This window comes from Natrix helvetica, assembly GCF_964273705.1.
Source record: "Natrix helvetica genome assembly, chromosome: 2".
Taxonomy (NCBI): domain Eukaryota; kingdom Metazoa; phylum Chordata; class Lepidosauria; order Squamata; family Natricidae; genus Natrix; species Natrix helvetica.
The window spans coordinates 154,782,880-154,807,058 of record NC_138552.1 but is presented as its reverse complement, the minus strand read 5'-3'; the positions used below and the strand labels follow the sequence as shown (position 1 = coordinate 154,807,058).

The following is a 24,179-nucleotide window of genomic DNA, read 5'->3' as shown; positions in this document are numbered from 1 at the left end:
CATGCGTGCCATAAATTCGCCATCACGGTCCTATGATCACCATTTTAACTTTCTCAGACGACCATTGACAAACAGATTCAATGGAAAAGGCAGTAGGGAACATCGCATATTGTGATCATATGATGTTTCACTTAATGACTATGGTGATTCGCTTCCTGACCATGGCAAAAAGAAGGTGATAAAATGTGGTGCACTGGTAAGGTGCCTCACTTGATGATTGCACCTCTTAACAATGAATTCTCTGGTCTCTGTTGTGTTGTAAGTCAAGGACTACATGTAAGGAGGATGTCCTCCGAGCACGTAACTAGAGCAGGGTTAAAGAATAGGTGCATTGCATTTGTAGGTCAAATGATGCTATACTGCATAGCGTCTTGGTAAAATAATAGACGTGATTGAGAAAGTGTCAAGCATAGATGGACCAGCCTTTGTGTATTTGTTTATTTGCGGTTTGAAAAGTTAACATTTTTTAAAGTTAAGATTTAGTTAGTAATCCATGATCAAACATAATGCAGCATCCAGTTTTATGGATTCCTGGACAATAGTAAATTAGCAAGTAGAATTGTAATCAAATCCAAGAGACAGTCAGTGCATATATACACCTGGCCTTTATGCAAAAAAGGCCACTACAGTTTATGTTTCTAGATCATTTTATTCTCATGACCTGAGAGATGCAGAGGATATCCTTGAGAATATGCCTTGGAAAAAGAATAGCAAAAGACATCTGAATTGGTGTCATTAAGCAGCTAATTTTAATTTAAAAAACAAACATAAAGCATAAAGATACTTTAGCTACTGTGCAGTAATCATCATCCTTGATAATATGCTGATGGTTGCTTAATTTTCTTTTCATTTTTCCATATAACAAACATAAATGTAAAATCTTTTGATTTATTTATCTCATTTTGATTCACAATAGATAAAAGAATTAGGCAATTAAAATGCACTTTGCAATCAAATATGTCAAGATGCAAATAAATAATGGCCATGAAAGTGGTATAAAATATATTTCATTTAATTCATGTGTGCAATTTAGATCAATTCAAAATATTTGTTGAATTAAACACAATATATTTATTTTTGGAGCAGCATGTACATTTCAACCTAAAATCTTATGAATATCTAGGGATTATGTTGCTGTTGTTTAGCATCTGTATATGTAGACTTATTCAATATCTATCTTTTACTTCATTTTTTCCCTCTCAACTGATTTTTTTTCCTTTTTATGTGCCAATTCTAAATGCATCTCAGTTGCCCAACTGTCCTACCCATTTTACTAACACACCAAATGTATTTTACCTTAGCTGCTGTTGAATCCTAATGTTCTCAAATCTCCTTTCATTAACTAAGATTAAGATAATTTTCTTTATTTTGGTTGAATAAACCTAGCTATTTAGGAACCTGTTTTTTTTAATCTACATATTAAAGTGTGCAAAAACTTGCTGATGGGGGCAAATATCATCCAATACATGTATATAATCTACTGCAGGTAGGATACTTCATGTGATGGATCTATATGCCTGTGCATTATTACCTACTCATTCTTTGTGACAAATACCTTATGCCGCCGATGTGAAAATGAGTATGTGCTGTGGAGAGTAAGAATTCACTGTGCACTTACCATGTACAGATATGCACGTTTGGGCAATGCAAGTTTTATATTACAGGTAATCCCCGGGTTAAGAGCGTTCATAACCTGGGGATTACCAGGGAAAATTACAGAATCAGCACCCCCTAGTGTTTACGAACAAGTCCCGAAACTATGAATCTTGTAGCACCACGGCAGTTGTTCGCCCTTACAAACGGCAGAGGCTCTGTAACATTTGTCCTGCACTTTGCAGGGCAAAATGGAGGTTCGGAGGAGCGGGCCTGCCCCTCCAATGCTCCATTTTGGCCAGCAAAGTGCCAGGCAAGGCCTGCCACACCAAAATGGAGCAGCAGAAAGCGTGCGTGACTGAGAGGCTGGAGAGGAGACAGCTTGCTAGATCTTCGCACAACTGACCCCGTGTGACAGGTTGGGTGGGAGAAAAAGCAATTGTGTGGAGCATTAGGTATTTCAGTGGGTCGGGGAGGCCTTGGGTGGTCTTAAGTAGGTAGCCTGTGCCATCACTACCCACCCACCCCGCCTTCCCTACCCTGAAATAACTCTTGTGCACTTAACGAACCTCACATTCAATTACCGAATGCATGGCGACAGGAGGGAGTGATCCCATTCAAGGTACAAGATTCACTCCCACAAATCCTCAGGTTACAAATGGAATGGACAAGCTCCATTACATTCCTAACTCGAGGACTTCCTGTACTTTACATTTGTAGCCATTGTTTCTCTTCACAAGTTTTCTCATGATTGCCTGGCACAGACAACTGTTTCAGTCATGAAATTGGTTTTTTCAAGTTCAATTTTAGTAGATAGTTACCATTCAATGGCTACTCTGATGATCGCTTCAATAAAAAAGTAGAAGTTAATTATGACAGTCAGTTGATGATTTTGCCAAAAGAAAAAAGATCTAATGGCACCTGATTTTCCTATCTCACCCTGCTCTCTTTTTCTGTCAAGAAATTGCTGTGCCAAGATTTTAAAAAGCCCTAGGATTTTAAATACACTAAGCTATTATTCTATTTGCTCACTGCATGACATGTGGCCTGATCTTTTAAAATCATGTGTCTGCTAATTCTTCCCTTAAAAACTTCATGTAAGGACAAGGGGCAAGATGGCGAGGCCTGTATCTTTACCCTTGTTTGAAGATATAAAATTCCACTCACAAAGTGGTTTATTTGTGATCTTTTGTGGTTGAAGAAAAGTGTGAATTGACCCCATGGCTTTAAAATGCATGGCTTCAGAAATTGTGATAGCAACTTAAGTACCCAGGATAGCATTAAATATGGTTTTAAATGATGGGAAGTAGAACATTTTTCTACTGTTCTGTTTTCAGATATATAAAATTATATAACTTCTAAACATGGTCACACAAATAAAGGTAGAATTATTGGGTTGGAAATTTTACCTCTGCTCTCTCCTAGTGGTGTTGCAGTATACATGGCAGAGAATCTAGCATCCAAGTGAATTGTTGATTTTCAAGTGAATTGAACAAAGGCATCAAGTGTAAGCCTGCGATCATGCCATAACATTGTCAAGCTGTTACATTTTGTTTTCCTGACTATTCTTGGGTAGGTAGCCCTGACCTAATCCATTTTTTTTTAAATCAGGTATTGTGCTTCAGTTATCCCCATCAAGATAGTCCCATCTTTTGGCATTTGCCAAATCTACGTTTGGGAGACCTTGTGTCTCCACCATTTTCGAGAACAGAATTTGAGAATTTACAAACAGAGAGATTGTGGGATTATATGTAAATTGCATTAAAATATAAAGCTGGAAAAATTGCACCTCATTAATGCTAGAATTCCTTGAATCTCTGTTTTCCTTTGTTTCATGCTGTCTTCTCAATTGTGAATGAATTGTACTGAATTTCTGAGAAAGTATCCACTATATTTAAGGTATTGTACATCAGCTCCGAGGCCAAACCTGCGGCTAAGAATGAAGAATGCAGAAGCAGTGATGCCAGTCTGCCTCTTTGGTGTTCCAGCCTCTGTTCCTTTTTGACAGCCAAACGGCCAGCTGGCCAGCCCTACCCATGTAGCTTAGGCAAGAGGTGACTGAAAGGGGATAGGTGCATTATTTACTTCTGAACAGCTAAACAAGCAAGGTGCTTGCTTCAAAGCTGAAATTCTCTTTGAACATCAGCTGCATATTCTATGTCCAATCTTTGTTTGGAAGAAAAAAGGATGAAACAGGAGAATGTCGTTATTTCTTTTCCCTAAAGAAAATCTAAAGGGTCAGTGGGTGTGGGGATTACAAACAGCAATTCTTTAGTTTTGAGAAGTGCTTGCCTGCAGGATGTTGGAAATAGCAGCTAATTCTCTGTTCTCTCTGACATCTGTTCGTAATTCAGTGAGATCATCCTTGGCTTTAAGCTTAACAATTTGCTGCAAATATAGAAATAAATTTTAAAAGGAGGGGAGTTTAACAGCAGCCAGTTTTTTTTTTCAAAATATGGCTCTTGTGAACTTAGAACATGATTGATGCATTGATACATTTGCTTTTCAGAGCTATGCCATCGCATGCTTGTCTTATCTGTTACAAAATCTTGAAAAATCCTTTTTTGCTTCAAATCGCTTCTTGCTTGCTTCTTATTCTTGCCCCTTTTTTACCTATTTTCTTTTATATGTGGTTCTAAAAATGTGAAAACTATGGAAGCTAACACTATTTTGGAAAAAAAATTGCAGATCAAAGACCAGATAAGCCAGCAATTTTTTTTTCCCTCCCTCACCATAGGCACGTTTGAAAAATGCAATCGGTTTCCCTCTAGTGGGAGTAGCAGCACCCTACCGTCATATCTGCTGCTAAAAATCTTCTATACAAAATGTAGGGGAGGGGGTGTCCCTTGGAAAACCTTATAATTAACGCTCTTTCTGCCCCCTCCCCTAGTTCTTCTAAACTAGAATGTTTCCCACCAAGCTTCCAATTATTAGCACTGTTTTTCTTAAAAAATAATTATGCTAAACTAATCCACAAAATAAAAATACAAATAACGTAGCCCAGATTCCTACCACATTGCTGATGCTTTTGATTATTTTAATACAGGAAAATTGAATATTCTGAGAGTTGCTTGTATGTACACTGAGAGCTTATGCACTGGAGACAAATTCCTCGTGTGTCCAATTACACTTGGCCAGTAATGAGTTCTGTTCTACCCTAACCTACCCTACTCCATTTTCTTGTTCTAAATGCATGACACTTTTTTAGTTTCTTTTTGCTGTATAACTAGCATAGGATAGGGTAAAGTTTTTCTCCTGGTCAATTCTCTTTCCCAACACACATCTTGCCTTTGATCCTCTTAACCAGTGATGGAATTCGTTTTTTGTTTTTTTTTACTACTTGTTCTGTGGGCATGGCAGAGGAAGGATACTGCAAAATGTCCATTCCCACTCCATTCTGGGACCAGCCAGAGGTGTCATTTGCCAATTCTCCGAACTACTCAAAATTTCCGCTACCGGTTCTCCAGAACCTATCAGAATCTGCTGGATTTTACCCCTGCCCTTAACTCTTAATAGCTTGACTCCTCTGCTACAAAAGTGATTGGTTTGCCATTTATTGCTACTGGTGACTGTGTAACTGTTGCAAACATTTTTTTTTCAGGATAGGGACTATAGCAGTGGTGGGTTCCTGCTGGATCGCACCGGATCGCGCGCGCTCCCTTTCAGCGCTCCACCTGGCTTGCGCGCTCCCTTTCAGCGCTCCACCTGGCTTGCGCGCTCCCTTTCAGCGCTCCACCTGGTTCTCGCGCTCCCTTCCGGCGCTGAAACCGGAAGTACAGTCTTGCCCCGCCCCTGGCGAAGCAACGACGCCTGCCTGCGCTCCACCAGCTCGGCTGGGAACGGAGATGTTTCCTCAGCGGAGCGGAGCGCCTGAAAAGACTTTTCAGGCGCTCCGCTCCGCTGAGGAAACATCTCCGTTCCCAGCCGAGCTGGTGGAGCGCAGACAGGCGTCGTTGCTTCGCCAGGGCCGAGCAAAACTGTACTTCCGGTTTCAGCGCCGGAAGGGAGCGCGAGAGCCAGGTGGAGCGCTGAAAGGGAGCGTGCAAGCCAGGTGGAGCGCTGAAAGGGAGCGCGCAAGCCAGGTGGAGCGCTGAAAGGGAGCGCGCAAGCCAGGTGGAGCGCTGAAAGGGAGCGCGCGCGATCCGGTGCGATCCGGGAGGAACCCACCACTGGACTATAGTTGTTATCTGAAACCTCTCAGGATTGCAACTTAAGGGAAATTGGACAAAAACAGAAAGTAGAATAAAATATAGGGGTTCTCACCCCCTTTTGTCTTCTTTCCTTTCCTTTAGACTGTTGCTTTTTGCATCATGCTGGGCATTCCACTTTTACCTAGTCATTGCTTTTTTTCTGGGGGGTTTTCTGTTTGTTTTTTTGGAGCATGTGTCAATCTTATCAGCTACTAACTGGTTCTGGCTTCATCAGGCTTGATGAATGCTGCTACCAGTGCCATCATAATCAAGCATCACGTTTGGGAGATGGCATCAGTAAGAACAGCTGCAGTTTCTGTGGTAAATGAGTAGGTCCTCAAGGTCAACTGGTATCTTATTTGTATTTTATGTAAAAATGATAATAATGCATGATAACTGAAGGAATTTCTTGTCTATATACAGTATGAGCATGTGAAAGATTTCAGTACTCTTTTAATGCAGTGAGAAACAGTGACCGTGATGCTTTATAGACAAGAATGATTGTATTTCTTAAGTTACACCCGTATAATTCACTAGTCAAACCCACTTTTGCTCTCGTATGTTTCACTTATTTGAAGAAGGGAAGACATGTTTGGAGATACAAATGAAGCAAGAGGTATAGAATCCTCCTGCTATTTATTAATTATGGATGGCTTATTCCACTTGAAAGAAGTGGTAAAGAAACTACGCATTCTAGAAATTTCTTGCAGTACATTTTTGTGTACTACACTTCTGTATAGGGTAGTGCCTTTGAGGTAATGTTGGTTTCTGGAAACTGCCTGGACTAGTTTTCTTAGAAAGATTTCAGAAGTGGCTTGCCATTGCTTTTCTTTCTAGGGTTGGGAGGGTGTGACTGGCATAAGGTCACATGGCTGGCTTTGTGTTGACTCTCAGATTTTGTCCATTTATCCTTATTAACAGTTGATGACTGTGTTGTAAAATTTGCTTCTGTTGACTTTAAGATTTATAAAGGATTGAAGGTTTAGGTACCATATTTATAGTGTAGCACTTGCCTTTGTTTTTATTGTTGGATAAAGAGATAATTCATCTCTTCATTTAATGTTTATTTTAAATGCTTCTATATAAATTTTTAAGGGATGCGGTGGCTCAGTGGCTAAGATACTGAGCTTGTCGATCAGAAAGGTCGGCAATTCAACGGTTCGAATCCCTGGTGCCGTGAAACAGAGTGAGCTCCCGTTACTTGTCCCAGCTTCTGCCAACCTAGCAGTTTAAAAGCATGTAAAAAAAATGCAAGTAGAAAAATAGGAACCACCTTTAGATGGAAGGTAACAGTGTTCTGTGTGCCTTCGGCATTTAGTCATGCTGGCCACATGACCAGAGAGACGTCTTTGGACAGCGCTGGCTCTTCGGCTTTGTAACGGAGATGAGCACCGCCCCCCTAGAGTCTAGCACATATGTGAAAGGGGAACCTTTACCTTTATATATTTTTAGAGCTACTCTGGATTTTTTTCTATTTCTCTATAGATTAAGATGCTCAAAAATAATGATTCTATTTAAAGGACATATTTAAATCATTGGGGATCCAGCAAAAACCTTCTCAGTAGATTTTCATTTTCTGCAGGAAAAACTCTAGCTCCTTAATTGTCATTCAGAGGAAGTTGAAAGAAACACCTTGGAAGAAGAATTGTGTGCTGTCACAGAGAAACAAATCAAAATCTTCCTGTTTCAACTGATATTCTGATTGAATGCCCTCTTAAATCTGTGAAGACTTCGGAGTCAGCACTTCCCATGATTCTGTCACTTGATTGTTTTTTGTCAGTAGAGTTGATGAGTCTTTATTGATGAAGCAAGAGGAAGTGTCCTATTACTGCATAGCCTTTCTGCCTCCTTAGCCTTGTATGCTGTCCTTGAAACTTAGCTGACCCCTTCTGGAGGTCCTTGTGTTCTTAAACCTGACCAGACACCATCTTTCTCTCAGACTCACACGCACATGCATCCAAGCATCTTGCAGACTCCATGACAGTAGCACACAACCATGTATCTTCCAGAACCTTTGACTAAACTGATACCCTTGTACTCCCAAAGCTTTACCTCATAGATTTTTATTTTTTGTTTGTTTGTTTGTTTTGAAGGCCATCCAGAATAATTATGGGCAACTAAATACTAAAAAAAACTGGATGATACGATGAAATATATGCAGACAAAACACTCTCTCACAAAAAGCATAAACAACAGGAACTCCACCGCACTTTACTTGAAGGCCAGGGAGACCTTTTAAAACCCAAGTTTTAAAAGATTTTAAAAAGAATCCCCTCAGGGTGAGAGCCAAAGGGTCCTGTGCAGAGATATTCTTCCAGAGGGCAAGCACCACAATAGTGAAGGCATTATAATATTTGTATTATTGTTATCACTTAAAATCTAAAAGATTGATATATGAGGTTTCACAATGATAAAATTGTTTGCAATTGCCAACTAATTTCTTTGGTTTTATAATCAGATTAGGATTCTGACAAACAAACTGAAATACAAACAAATATATGTAAATATTTAAATGCAGTTATGTATGGACACGCTTTCAGTGATTTGTAAACAGTAATTTTAGTTGATAAAAGCATACATCTTCTTTGCAAATATGAATTTCATCTGTTCTCCTTCTTCAGGAAAAGTTTTTGAAAATGTGTGGCAGACAGCTGATTAAAGGGAATGGCTTCTTTTCTGTTCTGCTGTTGGAGCCTTTCTGTCATATTCTGTCTCTGTATTTAAATTTTGATAACCTTATTTATGTTTTTTAATGTGAGAGACATATGTATTTTTAGTGTGAAATGGTCTTTTTTAACGGAGGAAAAAAATAATGATTGTCTTTCTATTATAATACAACTGACAAAGATGTCCCTTTTCATATAAAATCATCATCATCACCACTATCTTCTGAATTTTAACTATTTTTTCCAAGAATGTTGAACATAAGAAGCCCTGATTGTCATTTCACCTAATTAGGATGTAATTAGAATGAGAAATGATACATTTTCCAAATTCAAAAGTAGAGATGCTTATGTGCCTTTACTCTTTAGAGCACATTCAAACTCCTCCCAGAGTTTGGATCCCTGGGTATTACTGATGTATACCACTGTTTTTCCTGTATCAACCAGAGCTGCTGCTCTGCTTGCAATAGTGAATACTATGGCTTACCTCAACCCTAAGAAGTGAAAATGGACTAAATAATAGCTTCATTGACTGTGGTACAGTTCGGCTGCCAACTTTTATTCACTGCTTTAAAATGAAGCTTTGGGGTTAGCCCTGGTGCTACATCTTTATGATGGGGTTATGTATTTCAATTGCATGATAACCTCTGTACTAATGAGTTGGCCTGCCATGAAGCAGCATATAGGATCATTAACTTTGTTTAATAACTGTCTTCTTGGGTTTTTTTCAAAATCTGTGGCATATTGGAACATCCATCTGTCTGTAGATTGAAACTTTTTATTCACTAATGGTTTAAGGAAAGATGCTTGTGGCTATAGAAAGCAACAAAGGAGTTGCCATAAGAACATAAGATAGAAATATGAAGTAAATGGGGAATGCGGATCTGATGGTATAGAAGAGAAGCTCATTTTCTGTTTTGGAGGGAAAAGGCATTTAGAGAGGTTATGGAAGTTACTGGGAAAGAGAAGAAAATCAGGCCGGTAGAATGCTACTGACCGACTGTGCGTTCTCCTTGCCAGCTTATTGCATAGCAGATTTATCTGTAATGTTTTGTAAACAATAATTGCTTTGAATCATTTTTTTTGCAACATAGCATGAGTGTTTAGCCCAAATGAATTTATTACCAAAGACCATCCCATTAGGAAGAGGTATATTTATTTATTTATTTAATATAGTGAAACAATTTATAAGGCTGTCCACGTGTCATAGAGATTCTGGATGTGTGCTGTCACTAACTAACTAACCCACTCCCTAACGTAAACAGAGAGAGAGAGAGAGAGAGACCGAGACCACAAGAGTAAGGAGTGTTTATTAAGCCTTCCAAGCCTGAATTGGTATTCCCCAGCAATTCCCTGTGCTGGCACTAGCTCAACCAATTAGTTTCATAGGGTATTCAAATGAAGCCAACCCTAGCCCTCAAGGCAAAGGGAAATCCACTCCACTAGGCCAAAGTAAGTTCCCAAGGCGAAGGCAAATTCCAAGGCAAGGCAACACAAGGCAAAGGAAGCAATGGAAGAGACATGATCCGAAGTTCAAGGCAAGAACACTCAGCAAGAAAACAAACACATTGTTCCCAGCATCGTCTCCATCTGTCTGCTGTGCTAAATTGCCAGCTTCTGATGCAGCCTATCAAGAAGGGCAAGGCTGTCTCCTCATGAGTAATTTGGCTGACTTTTGCTGCTCCTATCTTTTTTCTGCCTTGCATGTTCTTGGATCAGGTGCAGAAGGCAGTTCCTCTTCCTCATTACTGACTGGCTACAGCCGCATGCTTTCCCAAGATGGCATTGTTTAATGGAAAGGATATGGGGATAGGAGCAACAAATGTCAGCCAGAAGCTGGCAATTTAGCACAGCAGACAGATGGAGACGATGCTTTGCTAGAACTGGTGGGGCAAGCAGAGTCGAGGGGAGAAAGGCTGCCCCACAGCAGTGATGGATTGCAGGCGGTATGCCCCGGCATGGGCGTATCGGAGCCTGCCCGGAGCACCGGGTACCATTCGGTTCCAGTGCTCTGGAGGGCCCACCCGCCCGCCCGAGCTCCTTACCTGTCTTTTAAGCCTTTGGTGCTTCTGCACATGTGCAAGGCCCGTACAGCACCTGCACGACGCTCCCCCGAGCATCTGGAGCGTTGCGGAGGCTTGCAGAGGCGTCACAGGCAGGTACGGCACATGCACGCACCACGCATGTGTGCGCACATCCATGAGGGTGACACCAGACCCATTCCAACCGTACCAGTTGGAACGGGATCCAGAACCCACCACTGCCCCATAGATAGCCTGGCTGTTTGCTATGGAAGTCTTTATAGGAGGCAACAAGGATCTTGAATCTTACCCAACAATCTACAGGGAGCCAGTGCAGCTTGCAGAGCAGTGCTGTTATGCGGCCCATAACAAGAAACACCTAAACTGTCTGTGCTGCTGCATTTTAGACCAACTGTAGCTTCCAAATGCTTTTCAAGGGCAGCCCCATGTAGAGTGCATCCTAGTAAGTTAAAGTGGAAATGACATGTCGGTCAATATGAACAAGGTCAACCAGTCTGGAAAGGAGTGCAATTGGTGCATAAGGTGAATCTTCATGTAGATGTAAAATAAGAGTGGGGAGAGAATAGATCTCTTAAGCTCCCCATATAGTGGGGGCCTCCAGCGCTCTCGCTCTCCCCTCCCTGGAACTGGCACCAGGGAAAGTAGGACATCCATCATAACTCTGTGCCTCCCACTCACATCTCCTAAGAAGTCGAGACAGAAAGATGCCATGAGTGACGCTATTGCAGGCCATTGAAAAATCGAGGAGGACTGAGATAAATTAGCCTGCCTGAGGTTATCAGTCTGTGAGATCAGTGCTGTCTCAGTATCCCGGGCAGGATTGAATCTTGACTGACTTGTTTCTGAAACATAATTAAGGGAAATGCACTTCAAGTAATTCAAGTGATATTCTTTTTTTTAAAAAAAATAGTACATTCACTTTGGTGTTACATTCATATTTGATTATCAGTTGGTCGATGTGACCCACCTCAGCTCCAGTAGACACATTACACATACTTGAGTTTAACAGAACTAAATAAAGGCATACAAGACAGTAGAAAGTGGTAATGATTTTCTATGTATTATCAAATAGCCTGAATGGTTTACAACAATCTGTTAAACAATCTTAATAAAAAGGGACATAAACACTGTAAAAACAGTCAATTAAAAGGAACATGCCATGGAATGTTAAGAACTGGGAAAGGTCAACATTTAAAAAAAAGGATTTGAAGAGGATATCTAAACCACTGATAGTGGGACCTGATGTGCCACAGAAGCGTGATTATTCCTCCGAATAGGAACCACTGTGGAGATACCTCATCTGCATGTTGCCACCAAGCAGCAATCTGCATATAGAAAATAGCATTACAGCATAGGTGCGCACGCGCACGCACACACTTTAAATAAAAGATAGAGGAGCAAAGACAGAAACCATCATAGCAATAGGTAGATAGTTAAAATCATGCAGCTAAAGTGTTCAAAATGAAAATGCCTAGGAGAAAAATAATGCCTCTGTCCACCTTCTATGTTTTCAGAGTGAGCCACTGTCATGCCTTCCTGGGGGAAATAATTGTTGAAAGAGGAGAAATCCTCTGGGGAACAGCATGACAGGTATCAAACAACTGGACCTCTTCTTTAAAAAAAAAATTAAAAGACTCTTCCATAAGTGAGAAGAGCCTCTACCTTGTAGTCACCTGCCTAACCACTTGGCAGGGGTACCCAGAGGAGAGCTTTTGAAGGTGACCTGCATTTTATTATTCTGAAGGGATTTCAGTTATACTTTGGGGAAGAGTGGAGCCAAAAACAATACTCCCCCCTTTAACTATTCTTGCCAGAATAACATTGAATTGGAAAGCAGTCAGCATTGATTAGAGGTCAGCAGGTGATTAAATTTAGCCTAAATATCAAAGCTCCAGTACACTTTAAAACAGCTGTAGCATTTAGAATATTCTAAAATATACATACTTGTACGTAAATCCAATTAAGCTCTGTTATAAATATTCTAAGGCCATAGTCTCACTAAATACAAAATTAATAATGTGTAGCTTATTACATGTCTGATATTAAAACCCTGATCTTTAGCTGGATGAAGGAATTTTTTTTGCTTGTTTTTTAAGCCTCAGGGTTTATATTTTGGTTGCAAAAGCTTTCTGTAAGAAATAAATAAATAACAGAAAGGGATGTGAGGAAAAAATCATAATTGGTGAAACTATCTTTGTTTCTAAAGAATTATGAACTTTATCAGTGATGAATCTTATACATTTCAAGAGCTTAATAATTCTGGAGGATAATATAGATCAAGAATTCCCAACTCCCAAGCCACACCCACTACTGGCCTGTGGTCCGTTCAGAACTGAGCCACACAAGTGGGGGGCCAGAGCACGTGCATGCGCAGCTGAACTTGCATGAGTGGTGGGCAACTTGTACAAATTGAGCTTCATGCGTGCACGCTGTCCCACCACTTGCACAGTCCAGTTGACCACCCCACCCCCACCCCAGCCGGACCACCAAGCCATACAGATTGAGGAATGCTGATATAGATTACAAGAACTGGAAGTCCTAGATTCCATGTATATGTGAAATTTAGAACTACTGTATATTTTGGGTTGCATCCATAAAATCAGGATTGAACATGCATATCATGTCTTTGGTAAGCCCTCATAAAGCATGTCTTCAAAAGCCCCTATATATACTACCATTATTTGCCCTTTTCTGAACCCTTTCTACCTGTCAGATTTGTATGTAAATGTGTGGCTTCGTCAATACTGAACAGAGAGGAATAATGGCGTCTTGTGGCTTTGATACAACCTCTGCCTGCTAATTCAGCACCAAGTAACAACAGCCCTTATAGCAACTGTCTCACAGTGCTGACTCGTGTTCAACTTGTCACTGACCACGCCATGAGTACCCCATCTTGCATATGTGTCCTGTATTTTTCTGAAGTGTGATAGTTTTCATTTTTCCCTGTTGAAGAACCTTCCCTGTTAATTTTATCCCTCTCAGTCCAGTCTTTTGTCCTATTAGACTAGACTGCAATGCTGGGATGTTGGCCAGACCCTTCCCAATTTTATGTCATCCAGAAAACTAATAAGAAGCCCCTCATTACCATCTTCGCAGTCATTAATACTAGCCTCGGAATTGATCCTTATGGAACCCCACTAGTTACAACTTTCCAACTCAGCATAGTATCATTAATTCTGACTCTGTGCAGTTAGGCAGTTGTTGTAAACCACCTTACTGAAGTGTCATCCAAATCACGCTATGATAGCTCGTCAGGAAGAATGATATGTGGGACCTTATCAAGAGCTTTGCTGAAATCAGATTATGTTCACTGACTTTCCCTAGTCCAGCATTCAGCCACAGGAAAAAGACCTGATAAATAATCTCAATGCAATAATTCTGCCCTAATTCACGCTGATTAAAATAGAGATTCTCTCTAACTGCCATTATAAAGAAATTGTGATGGCTGGGGAGTAGTAACCCGCATATTTTGTTATTTTAGGGTCCATGGTTCCATTTTCCATGAGGATTTTGCATGCAGAACTTCAACAATATCTTGGAAATCCTCAGGAGTCACTTGATAGACTACACAATATGAAAACAATCTGCACAAAGGTAAATATTTCTTTACACAGCCCATGAAGTATTTTCACTCAATGTTTGGAAGTGTTGACTGAGGAATTCTGAGAATCAAATTCTGGAGGCCAGATTGGAAAAGACTGATTTATAGCTTTGCTCAGAACAAACATCAAATTTCAACTATACATATGGAAATATTATGCAATGGTACTTGAACATTTGGGGGAAAGCCTAAAGGGAGTTTGTCTTTTCTAGCTTCTTACAATAATGCTTTTTCTTTTTAGCCTGGCTGATAACCATAATATGAGTTCTGGTTATTCAATTTTGTTTTCACCTGATTTCAGGACCATACACAGAATGGCAAACAGTAAATTTCACTGAGTGAATCTGAGTTTCTAGCACCCTCTTTATCCACATCATGGACATTTCTTTTAATCTTCCATTGATGTTTTAATGTATTAAATGACAACCCCCCCCCCCCCAATATTTCATCTTTTTCTTGTAGGAGAGCCTTTAGATAAAGTCATCCACTGATTTGGGTAAAGTGTCATCAATATGCACATGAGGCCTAGTTATATCTCTCTCCCCTAAACCAAATGGGAGAAATCCTGGAGGTTGCTCAATCCTGGTGAAAAGACATAGATTCAACCCAAGATGGAACAGCTCTTAATTGGGAAATTGGCCAGTTTCGGCTTTGCGTTTGGATATGGTTATGCTCCTCCTTGAGAAGCAGGTTCTAAGGTTTGGGGTTCTCCTGGCTACAGTTCTGGGGGCAAGTGAAGGGCCTGCACAGCTAATACAGCACTAAGGGTGGCCTTTCTTAGAGCGAAGGCAGTGAAGAGAGTCACTTGTACATTGAGGCTGCCGTTAAAGGAGCTTCAGCCACAACAAAATGCAGTTGCACATATGCTTATGTCTTTTTGCACACATCAGAGAGGTAGATTTCAACCAAACTGGACAATCTCCAAGCTACCCCAGTTCCAAGTTTTTAATATTACAATATCATTTCATGGTAATCGACGATGGTTCTATTACACAGTAAGAAAAGGTGTGGCTGGATCCATGTTCTTGGAATTTGACTGGCATTTCAATGGAAAAGACGTACTTGGTCACTCAGAGTAGCTCAGGAAAGTGAAGAGAATTATTCCCAATGATATAATACACAAGATAACTCTTTTCATCCCATTCCTCAATTTTTCTAGGTGCTGCGGAAAAATAAGTATGGTATCTGTTTTTTGAACAGGGTTTGGAGACTACCTTTTAAGCTGTTGATGATGTCATTGTTAAAAATAAGCCCCATCATCAGAAAAACCAGCTATACTCCGGACACAGAGATGGACCTGGTTCCATGGAAGTATTTTAAAGATATTTAGAATTGTTTCCTATATCTTTTCCAGTCAAAACAATAGAATTTTTTTAAAAGTTCCCTAATATTTAAAGTAACCGTATTTGGAACACCTCAGCTGGTGATACCATTTAGCTGATCTTTGTGGAGCTCAGAAGCGAAGAAGGCTTAGCCTTCTTAAACATTAAATTATCAGACTTTCATTGGTCAGAATCCACAGAACCTATTGTGTACCCTAAGGCTTTGGGGTTTTTTCATGCTCATAGCACAGTATGGAACTTTGTTCTCCAAGTTATTGTTGTCTTTTGTCCTTCAGAACCTTCACTGGTTTTTTGTCCTTGAGGTCTTAACTTGAGGAGCTTCCAAAACATAAATCCAAATTCCTTTCTTTATCTCTTGATAGGTCCATCCCTGAGCCTTTGCTTCTCTAGTTCTACTGCCACAACTGAGCCAAGCTCGCACTACCTCAAAAAACATAAGTCCCTCGGGTGGGATTGCCTCAGTGATGGCATTCAAAAAATTTTTACTACCAGTTCTGTGGATGTGGCGTGGCTTTGTGGGTGTGGCTGGGCCAGGATACTGCAAAATCCCCATTCCTTCCCCACCCCACTAACTTGCTTTTCAGCTCCGTTCTCCTGTGCAGGGCAACAGAAGAAGACCCAGCCGATCAGCTGGGATGCCAATCAGCTGGGGCTCGGGAGGCAGCAAATAGATGGGGCGGAGTCAACCAGAGGTGGTATTTGCCAGTTCTCTGAAGTATTCAACATTTCCGCTACCGGTTCACCAGAACCGATCAGAACTGGTTGAATACCACTTCTAGACTGCCTCTGGAAAGACCTATATGGGACCATATCCTTCCCTTCTTTCAAACACTGTTTCACATTGTTAAATTTTTTCCCAATAAGAACAAAGAATCAGTGCCATTGAAGTTTAGACTATATTCTTTGAACAGAGGCAAGCCTTTTGATTATGTCATATTTATCTAAAATAAAATAACATGAAGATGATTCTTTGATGGCACTATATACTAAGTTAAGTTGAATGAACTTGCCTAGAAAGAAAGAACTAAGCAGTGCTCTTGATTGGAAGCTGCATTTTCAGTAATCTTGGCAATCAGAGAGATTGGCACAAAAACTCAGTGCCTTATATGTCCCGATCAGCAGAAATTATTAGCTAATTAAATTATAAGCAGTTCTTTAATAAATCCCATGCAATCTTCTTTGAGAGTATGCCACAATGGTGACTTCATATATGAGAGCAGAGTAGAATGGACATAATCTATCTTTTATTAGAGATAGATGGCTTGGGCGCCATCTTTATTTTGCTGCCTGTGGATTTCATTTTAATCAAAGCAAGCTTTGCAGGGTAGAAGGAATTGTGGTTTAGCTAAGAATGAACCCCCTAAATTTGCCAAATCCAAAGTATTACTAGCTAGATAAAAACATTTCAAGAAACTCACCCAAGGAGTCAGTATAAACGTTTTATTTTTTTAGTTGAGGTGACTCCTGATTGGATTCCAGTTCATGGGTAAGTAACAGGGGTAGCGACATTAAATCCTCTTTCTTCTTATATCAAAATCTATTCTAGAATTGTGGGGATATAGTGGTATGGGAATGGCAATGGAAAATTTAGGAGGGGGGGGAATCTATCTTCCTTTTCTACTAAGCAGTGTTAGATTGCATTTTTCCCCATAAAGAAAACAAGTTTTTCACACAGAGCAACTGGTTGCACATTATTGTGGCAAGAGCCAGAACTCCTTGGTAAAATAAATGCAATATGAACAGAAGGCATCTTCAATTAATGTCAGCTACTAGGAGCTGAGGAAACGTTCTGCTTATTAACCTTCAGAGCTCCTGCCTTCCACAAAATGCAACTTTTTCTGTCTCTATCTTCCTCTTTGGCCAAAGATTTTAGACAGTGATATGGCAAGGTAATTTTATTCCCTGCACTTAATAGTTTTATGGATTATCCAGTCACCCAGCTTTACAGTGGACATGAGGAACACAGTAAATATTTCTTCTTCACTACGCCGTGCATTTTCCCTGTTTGTCAACTACAAGGACAAACACTTTTTAATCAAGCTTCAGTTTTTAAAGCATAAACAAACGGAATACACTCTGTGCTCTTTTGCATTTAATTCACTTTTTTATTACTGCATTTTTGAAAAGTTATTTTAGATGTAGATGTAGAAAAGACCAACCCCCCCCCCCAAAAAAACCCCAACCTTAGCCTTGGGGTGTTCCCATTTGAGAAAAATAATTGAAGGGGTGATATGGAAAAGGCATTTAAAATCATGTGTGGCATGGAAAAGTGGATAAGATTTTTTCCCCTTTCACACAGTGTTAGAAATTCAGGTTCTATATTGAAACTAAACATGAGCAGATACAGGATCAATGAACGAAAGCATTGTTCTGTGTAATGCATGACTTCAGAATTGATTTCTGTCAGATGTAGTGATTGCCACTGCAGTGAGGAGGTTTTAAACAGAAGCCAGACAGCACCAGGCCCGACTTGGCTGATCTCAAAAAATTAAGCAGAGTCACTCCTGGCTCAAAGCTGGACGCATCTAATTGTAGCTGTGTTCATGAAATCACCAAAAGTCAGACTTAGAGAAATTCATTGACAACAGGGCTGGTCATGACAACTGGCCTAGATAGCTCTTATTATCTTCTAAGTTATGCCCATCATCCCTCAATATCACGACTCATGGGAAGAAGCCTTAAAGGCAGTATTCTCTCTTCCCAGGTGTACTGGCTACCAATGGGCTTTGTATTTTTCTTTGTTTTAAAAGAAGATAGATGTAGATATATAAATATATAGACATAAACATATAGACCTAGATATAATTGCTGCTGCCTCTCAATGTGTTCATGGACACCGAAGCTGCACATTTTAAATATAAATATATAATATATAAAGCCTTTTTTCAGCTGTTGAAATGAAAACGTTCAGTGGTTCATTGGCTCAAAGGAGAACGTTGTCCACCATTTTTAGTTTTTAGTAATAGACAGTCCATTTGTAAGTACGAGCTCCAATTTAAGTAGAAATTTGAGTTAAAGAGAAACTTAAGAATGCAATTCATTTTTAACTCAGGGATTGCCTGCATTGCAATATAGAAACATTCTTGCATTTTCACTCTGATTAATCCTACTAATGCTGGCAGATCCATTCTGTAAAATGCCCTTGTGACTCTTTTTTGATCTCCTGAATGTGATATATTTAGTTGTTTGAGCTTAATGTGGGCATTGTTTCCTCACTAGAGTGTTTTTCCAGTGAAAACGGTCTATCAGAGCAATCTGGTCTACTCAAATAAGGTTATGGCTAGCTGATGAGAGCTAAATAGCTTGAAATAGATCTATAATAGTCTTCATTTATTTCTTTATTGATAAAAGATTAAAAGTTCCCTCGCACATATGTGCTAGTCGTTCCCAACTCTAGGTGGTGGTGCTCATCTCCCTTTTAAAGCCGAAGAGCCAGCGCTATCCAAAGACGTCTCCATGGTCATGTGGCCAGCATGGCTAAACGCCAAAGGCTCACGGATGTTGTTACCTTCCCACCAAAGGTGGTTGCTATTTTTCTACTTGCATTTTTACGTGCTTTCAAACTGCTAGGTTGCCAGAAGCTGGGATAAGTAGTGGGAGCTCACTCCGTTATGCGGCACGACAGATTCGAACCACCGAACTGCCGAACTTTTTGATCGACAAGCTCAGCGTCTTAGCCACTGAGCCACTACGTCCCTTTGTTGGTAAAATATAAATTCAATTTCTTCACTAGAGTTTTAAAACTGAGCATTGGTTGTCTATTCACTGCAGATTTTAGACAACTTGGAACTTGGCTTAGTAGAAGATGGAAGCATGACCAACATTACACAGGAGAGCAGGCAAGGTAGGTATCCTTTAAAACTTTTTTTCCATAGACAGGATGTTCCTATCACTTGCTCAGAAATGGTCAGAAGCTCTTATGATTGCTCAGAAGCAATGTTATTGTCATTTCTGTAGCTTGTTCAATCTTTTGAAGCTATGCACTTGTATTCTGCTAAAATTCGTTTCACAGATTTGCCTTTTAATTTTATTATTTTAATTATTATTTTAATTTTATTATCATAATGGGTGCTATTTTAGAGTGACAGGTTTATTATTAGAAAAACCATGACAACAGGTTACAAAAAAAAACGAGCCAAAGGAGTGTTCAGTCTTTTAAAAAGTCTGGCGCAGTGGTTCTCAACCTGTGGCTCGGGACCCCTTTGGGGGTCGAATGACCCTTTCACAGGGGTCGCCTAGGACCATCGGAAAACACATATTTTCGATGGTCTTAGGAACTGAGACACCAATTTTATGGTTGTGGATCACCACAACATGAGGAACTGTATTAAAGGGTCGCGGCATTGGGAAGATTGAGAACCACTGGTCTAGCATATTATCTCCCAAAAGTTCTTCCTGGAATTGGAGGAGCTTGTTTAAACCAAAAGGTGTCTTCTGACAAGTTAGTGCCTGCTATTTTTCCTCCCTGGTTTTATTTTTTGTTAATTAGGTAAAACAAACAACAAAAATAGCAGAAACAAATATACACATATTTTTTTTTATTAGAGCAAAGCCTGAGGTGAAAATATGATTATAAAGAAATTTAAAAAGTCAGAACAAAAAGGGGGAAAAAAATAGAACGCATTCTCTTTTCTCCCCTTCTCCCCCCCTCCCCCCATATTTTTATATTATATTTGAAGATCTGCAGTTATTGCTCAATTCATATTCTAAGAATCTTAGCTTGCCTTGCTATGTCACATGCTTTAGGGACTCAATCTTATATCTCACAATAAGTTAGCCATTTATGTTTGCCAATAATTTCTTATCCATAAATGCTTCTTCTGCTGAAAGCTGCATTTGTATCTATTCCATATTCTCAATGTGGCATGTCTAACATAATGATTTTTAAAATCCACATTAACCTTCACTTTATTATACTACAGATATCCATGCCACCCAAATCTCATGTGGTGTTCCTCTAATTCCAACAGCCTTCTATTTTCAGCAATGCTCACTCTTTCATCCAAACCAAACTGCAAGCTGCAAAATACAATTTTAAATTGCATAGACACTTTCCCCCTCTTTCCTTTGCATCTTATAACACCTTATAATTAACTTGTAGGGTTTTTTGCCCTATCATACAAATTTAGATGTAACCTTTTGCTACTCTGTAAATGGTGCACAGTTATGAAAACAGGTATTGTCTAAAACAAAAACATCATTCTAGGCAAGACATTCATTTTTATCCCAGAAATTCTATATAACAATGGAAATTGTATTTGCTTTCATCTTATCATGTGTTTTTTTTTAATTGAAAAAGTTTTACACAAACAAATTTTCCCCCCTTTTGCCCCCCCCACCATATAATGTAGATCACATACAAATACTGTACCCCCTCCCCTCCCCCATCTTAAAAAAAATTCTCATTCAAATATTGTACCAAATACCGTACCCCCCCTCCCCCATCTTAAAATAGATTTCTCATTCAAATATTGTACCTAAACATATATAAATCCTAATATAGGTTTCTCTTAAAGTAGACATATTTCATTAATCACATCTTCTAGGTTAGTTATGCATATATATTTCCCCACCCTCCACCCTAACCCTCCCCCACCTCCCAATCAAACCCACCCCCCTGACTTCCGCTATACACCACTCTAACAATTCCAAGCATCCCATGTATTATTTACTCTGATCATCTATCAGTCTAAACATTCTTAACTAAAGGCTACATAGTACTTCCTAGTCTGATATTTATTCTGTATGTAATCAATCCATTTTACCCAGTCCTGTGTGTAATTCTCCTGCTTCTGACCTTTTAAGAAGGCTGAAATTTTTGCCATTTCGGCAAACCCCGCCACTTTCTGAATCCATTGATCAATTGTCGGTAAAAAAATCTTTTTCCCAATGTTGCGCAATCAACAACCTAGCTGCTGTAACCATATACAAAACCAATTTTGTTTCCCCTTTAGTAAAGTCCTTAGTTATACCCAGTAAGAACGTTTGCGGAATAAATTGTATTCTTTTCTTAAATACATTTTGCATAACCCACCATATTTTTATCCAAAAAGCTTTAACCTTATTGCAGGTCCACCATACATGGAAAAAGGTAGCATCTAGACACCCGCATCTCCAACATTTTGATTGAACATTTGGGTACATGCATGATAATTTTTTAGGATCTAAATACCATCTGTAAAACATTTTATAAAAGTTCTCCCTTAAAGCTGTGTTTTTAACTTCACTCCATTTAATAGTTATTAATAGTTATTTTGAAATAACATGCAATTATTCCCAAATATTTTACTTTCTTCTCAATTTTAGACCCATTTTATTCATCAATTCTTCTATTTTCCTGGTTTTTCTTAACCAGTTTTCTTAGCCAATTGAGTCTAGTGGTTGTGGCCACTAGGCTAGAAAACAGGGGACTGTGAGTTCAAGTCTCACCAATGCCATGAAAGCCAGATGGGTGTATCCCCGAGTATCCCTGTATTTTTCTTTTTTTATATCACAAGGCTTTGTTAGATTTCTATTAATCATTATTTGTGCTTTATGTGAAGTATAAATTGATCTTACCATTTCATAAAATTCGCTCCAAAGTGTGTATTTTTCAAAACTTTGAACAAGAAAGCCCAGTTCAAATTGTCAAAAGCCTTTTCTGCATCTAAGAAAATCAGTGTGTTTTATGTTTTATTATGCTTCAGTTGAAACCTCTGCTGTTTAAAAGCACCTTCTATTTTGTTTTGTTGAAATGGAATCCTTTCCTAAAGTGAATACTCTTTTCTCACTCAGAATTCTAACAGGAATTTCTTTCAGTACAAATACATATGTATTATCATTCTTCAGTCTTGTATTAAAATGCTGCTTGAAAACTTGATTTCTTGTTTTCTTCCTGACAAAGGCCACCAAGACATCCTTTAGAACATTCCTTTTTTTGCAAATCTTGTATTTATTTTACATATTTTATCAATTTCTGCCCCAGACCAAAAAGTTTGCTAAAGCTTTAATAACCTTTTCTCCTAATATCTTCACTGGAATTATCTGGAAGTGCTGTAAATCTTAAAGAAAGTTTCTTCTTTCTTAATTCCAAAACAGCCAAATTATCCAGCTTTCTTTCCAACTCCCTGTCTATAAATTCTGTCTTCCTTTCCAGAATTTCAAATTTGTCATTAATTCATCTTACATCGCCAGACACTTGTTTTACAGAGCTCTACATCTTCTTAACTTCTTTCATTTCCTCTTTCCAGCACTTTCATCTGCTTTCTTTTAAAGCTGTCAATTTAGTATTGAGTGGTTTAGCTAAACTTATTGCCCAATTGTGCAATCATTTTGGCTTGTGCAGTCTTCCTGGATAAAGGAGTTATGGTGAGATTCCCACTTGTATTCTGGACAGCTACTCCTCATGATTAGACTGCAGGAAGTGAGGGTTTTGCGGTCAACTTGTGAGTTGAGTGCCTGTGGTCAATGGGCACCTTCCCCCCCCCCCCCGTGTAAAACAGTAAAAGTTTTTGTGGATGTTTTTTCTGATCTCAGTCATGTTTGTGTATATGTTTTATCTTGTTACCACAATGGGTCATGTGATTAGGATGGAGGAGAACAGAGCAAGTAGTGATTTTCCAAATTACTGCTCTTTCCCAGATTATTTGGAGGAATGTGTCTAGATTTTTTTCTTCTCTTCAGTCCATAGCTGAACCAGGCCCATTTTAGGGCTTGTTCTTCCGTTTGCCATTTTAGAACTTGTTTTTTCTCCTCCTCCAAATTGGGTCCAATTCTGTTTTGTTTTCAGCGACATAGTCTGTTGATGACTGATCCATTCCAATTAGTTGGCAAGATTCAAGCTTAAATGTATTGAATTATGATCCCATGACTCACCAAACTATATATTTTAAAAAATCCCTCAGAAGCAATGACCAAATATAGTCAGCGTAATGTTCATATAACACTGAAAAAGTAAGCGTTCAAAATCAGAAAAAGGAGAACTTTGACTAAAACACACTAAAGCAGCATAAAACATAAGATAAAAGTGAACTGCAATAAAAGAAAAGAGTAATGAAGAACTTCATAATATACCTGCTCTACAATTAGAACATCTTGTGAAAATCATTGCCGATAGAAACTGGTTGGAGAAAATAAAAAGAACCACGTATCTACCAACCTGGAATTGCTTTGGGATTAGCAGAAATTGTAAATCTGCTTATTTTATTTTACCAGCAGAATGCAATAGCACTAATAAGAAGGGAAATGTAAAGGCGAAGAATACGCTGATGATGGGACTGTGGTGACCAGATATTTTGAAAACAGCTTCAGACAGGGTGACCTTTGCTGACTGAGAGCTACCATCCTATTAAGTCTTGCTAGGGAAATGGATCTCATCATCTCAAATAAGGTTGATAGCACCATCCACTAGAGCAGTGGTTCTCAATCTGTGGGTCGGGACCACTTTGGGGGTCGAACGACCCTTTCGCAGGGGTCACCTAAGACCATCGGAAAACACATATTTTTGATGGTCTTAGGAACCGAGACACCAATTTTAGGGTTGGGGCTCACCACAACTGTATTAAAGGGTCGCGGCATTGGAAAGGTTGAGAACCACTGCACTAGAGCATGTCTACGCCAAAGAAAGTCTCAGTAAACTCTCTGGGATTTACTCTTGGGTAAATATATGCACGATTGCAGGCCTTTTTTATGAGCAAATATATCTTGCCACAATATACAATTATCTTGAGATTGTTATGTAGAGTAGAATTCTATAATAAGAGTTATAT

At 39.3% G+C, this 24,179-nt stretch overlaps 1 protein-coding gene across 1 annotated transcript in view; it reads left to right on the top strand.

Annotated features, from left to right (window-relative positions):
- TRAPPC12 (trafficking protein particle complex subunit 12) overlaps positions 1 to 24,179 on the top strand; it is a 61,633-nt gene that overhangs the window by 19,120 nt on the left and 18,334 nt on the right. Inside the window, exons 7-8 of the mRNA XM_081940602.1 lie at positions 13,970 to 14,082; positions 19,204 to 19,276. Of these exons, the coding sequence (XP_081796728.1) occupies positions 13,970 to 14,082; positions 19,204 to 19,276 (186 nt within the window). The remainder of the gene's footprint in view (positions 1 to 13,969; positions 14,083 to 19,203; positions 19,277 to 24,179) is intronic.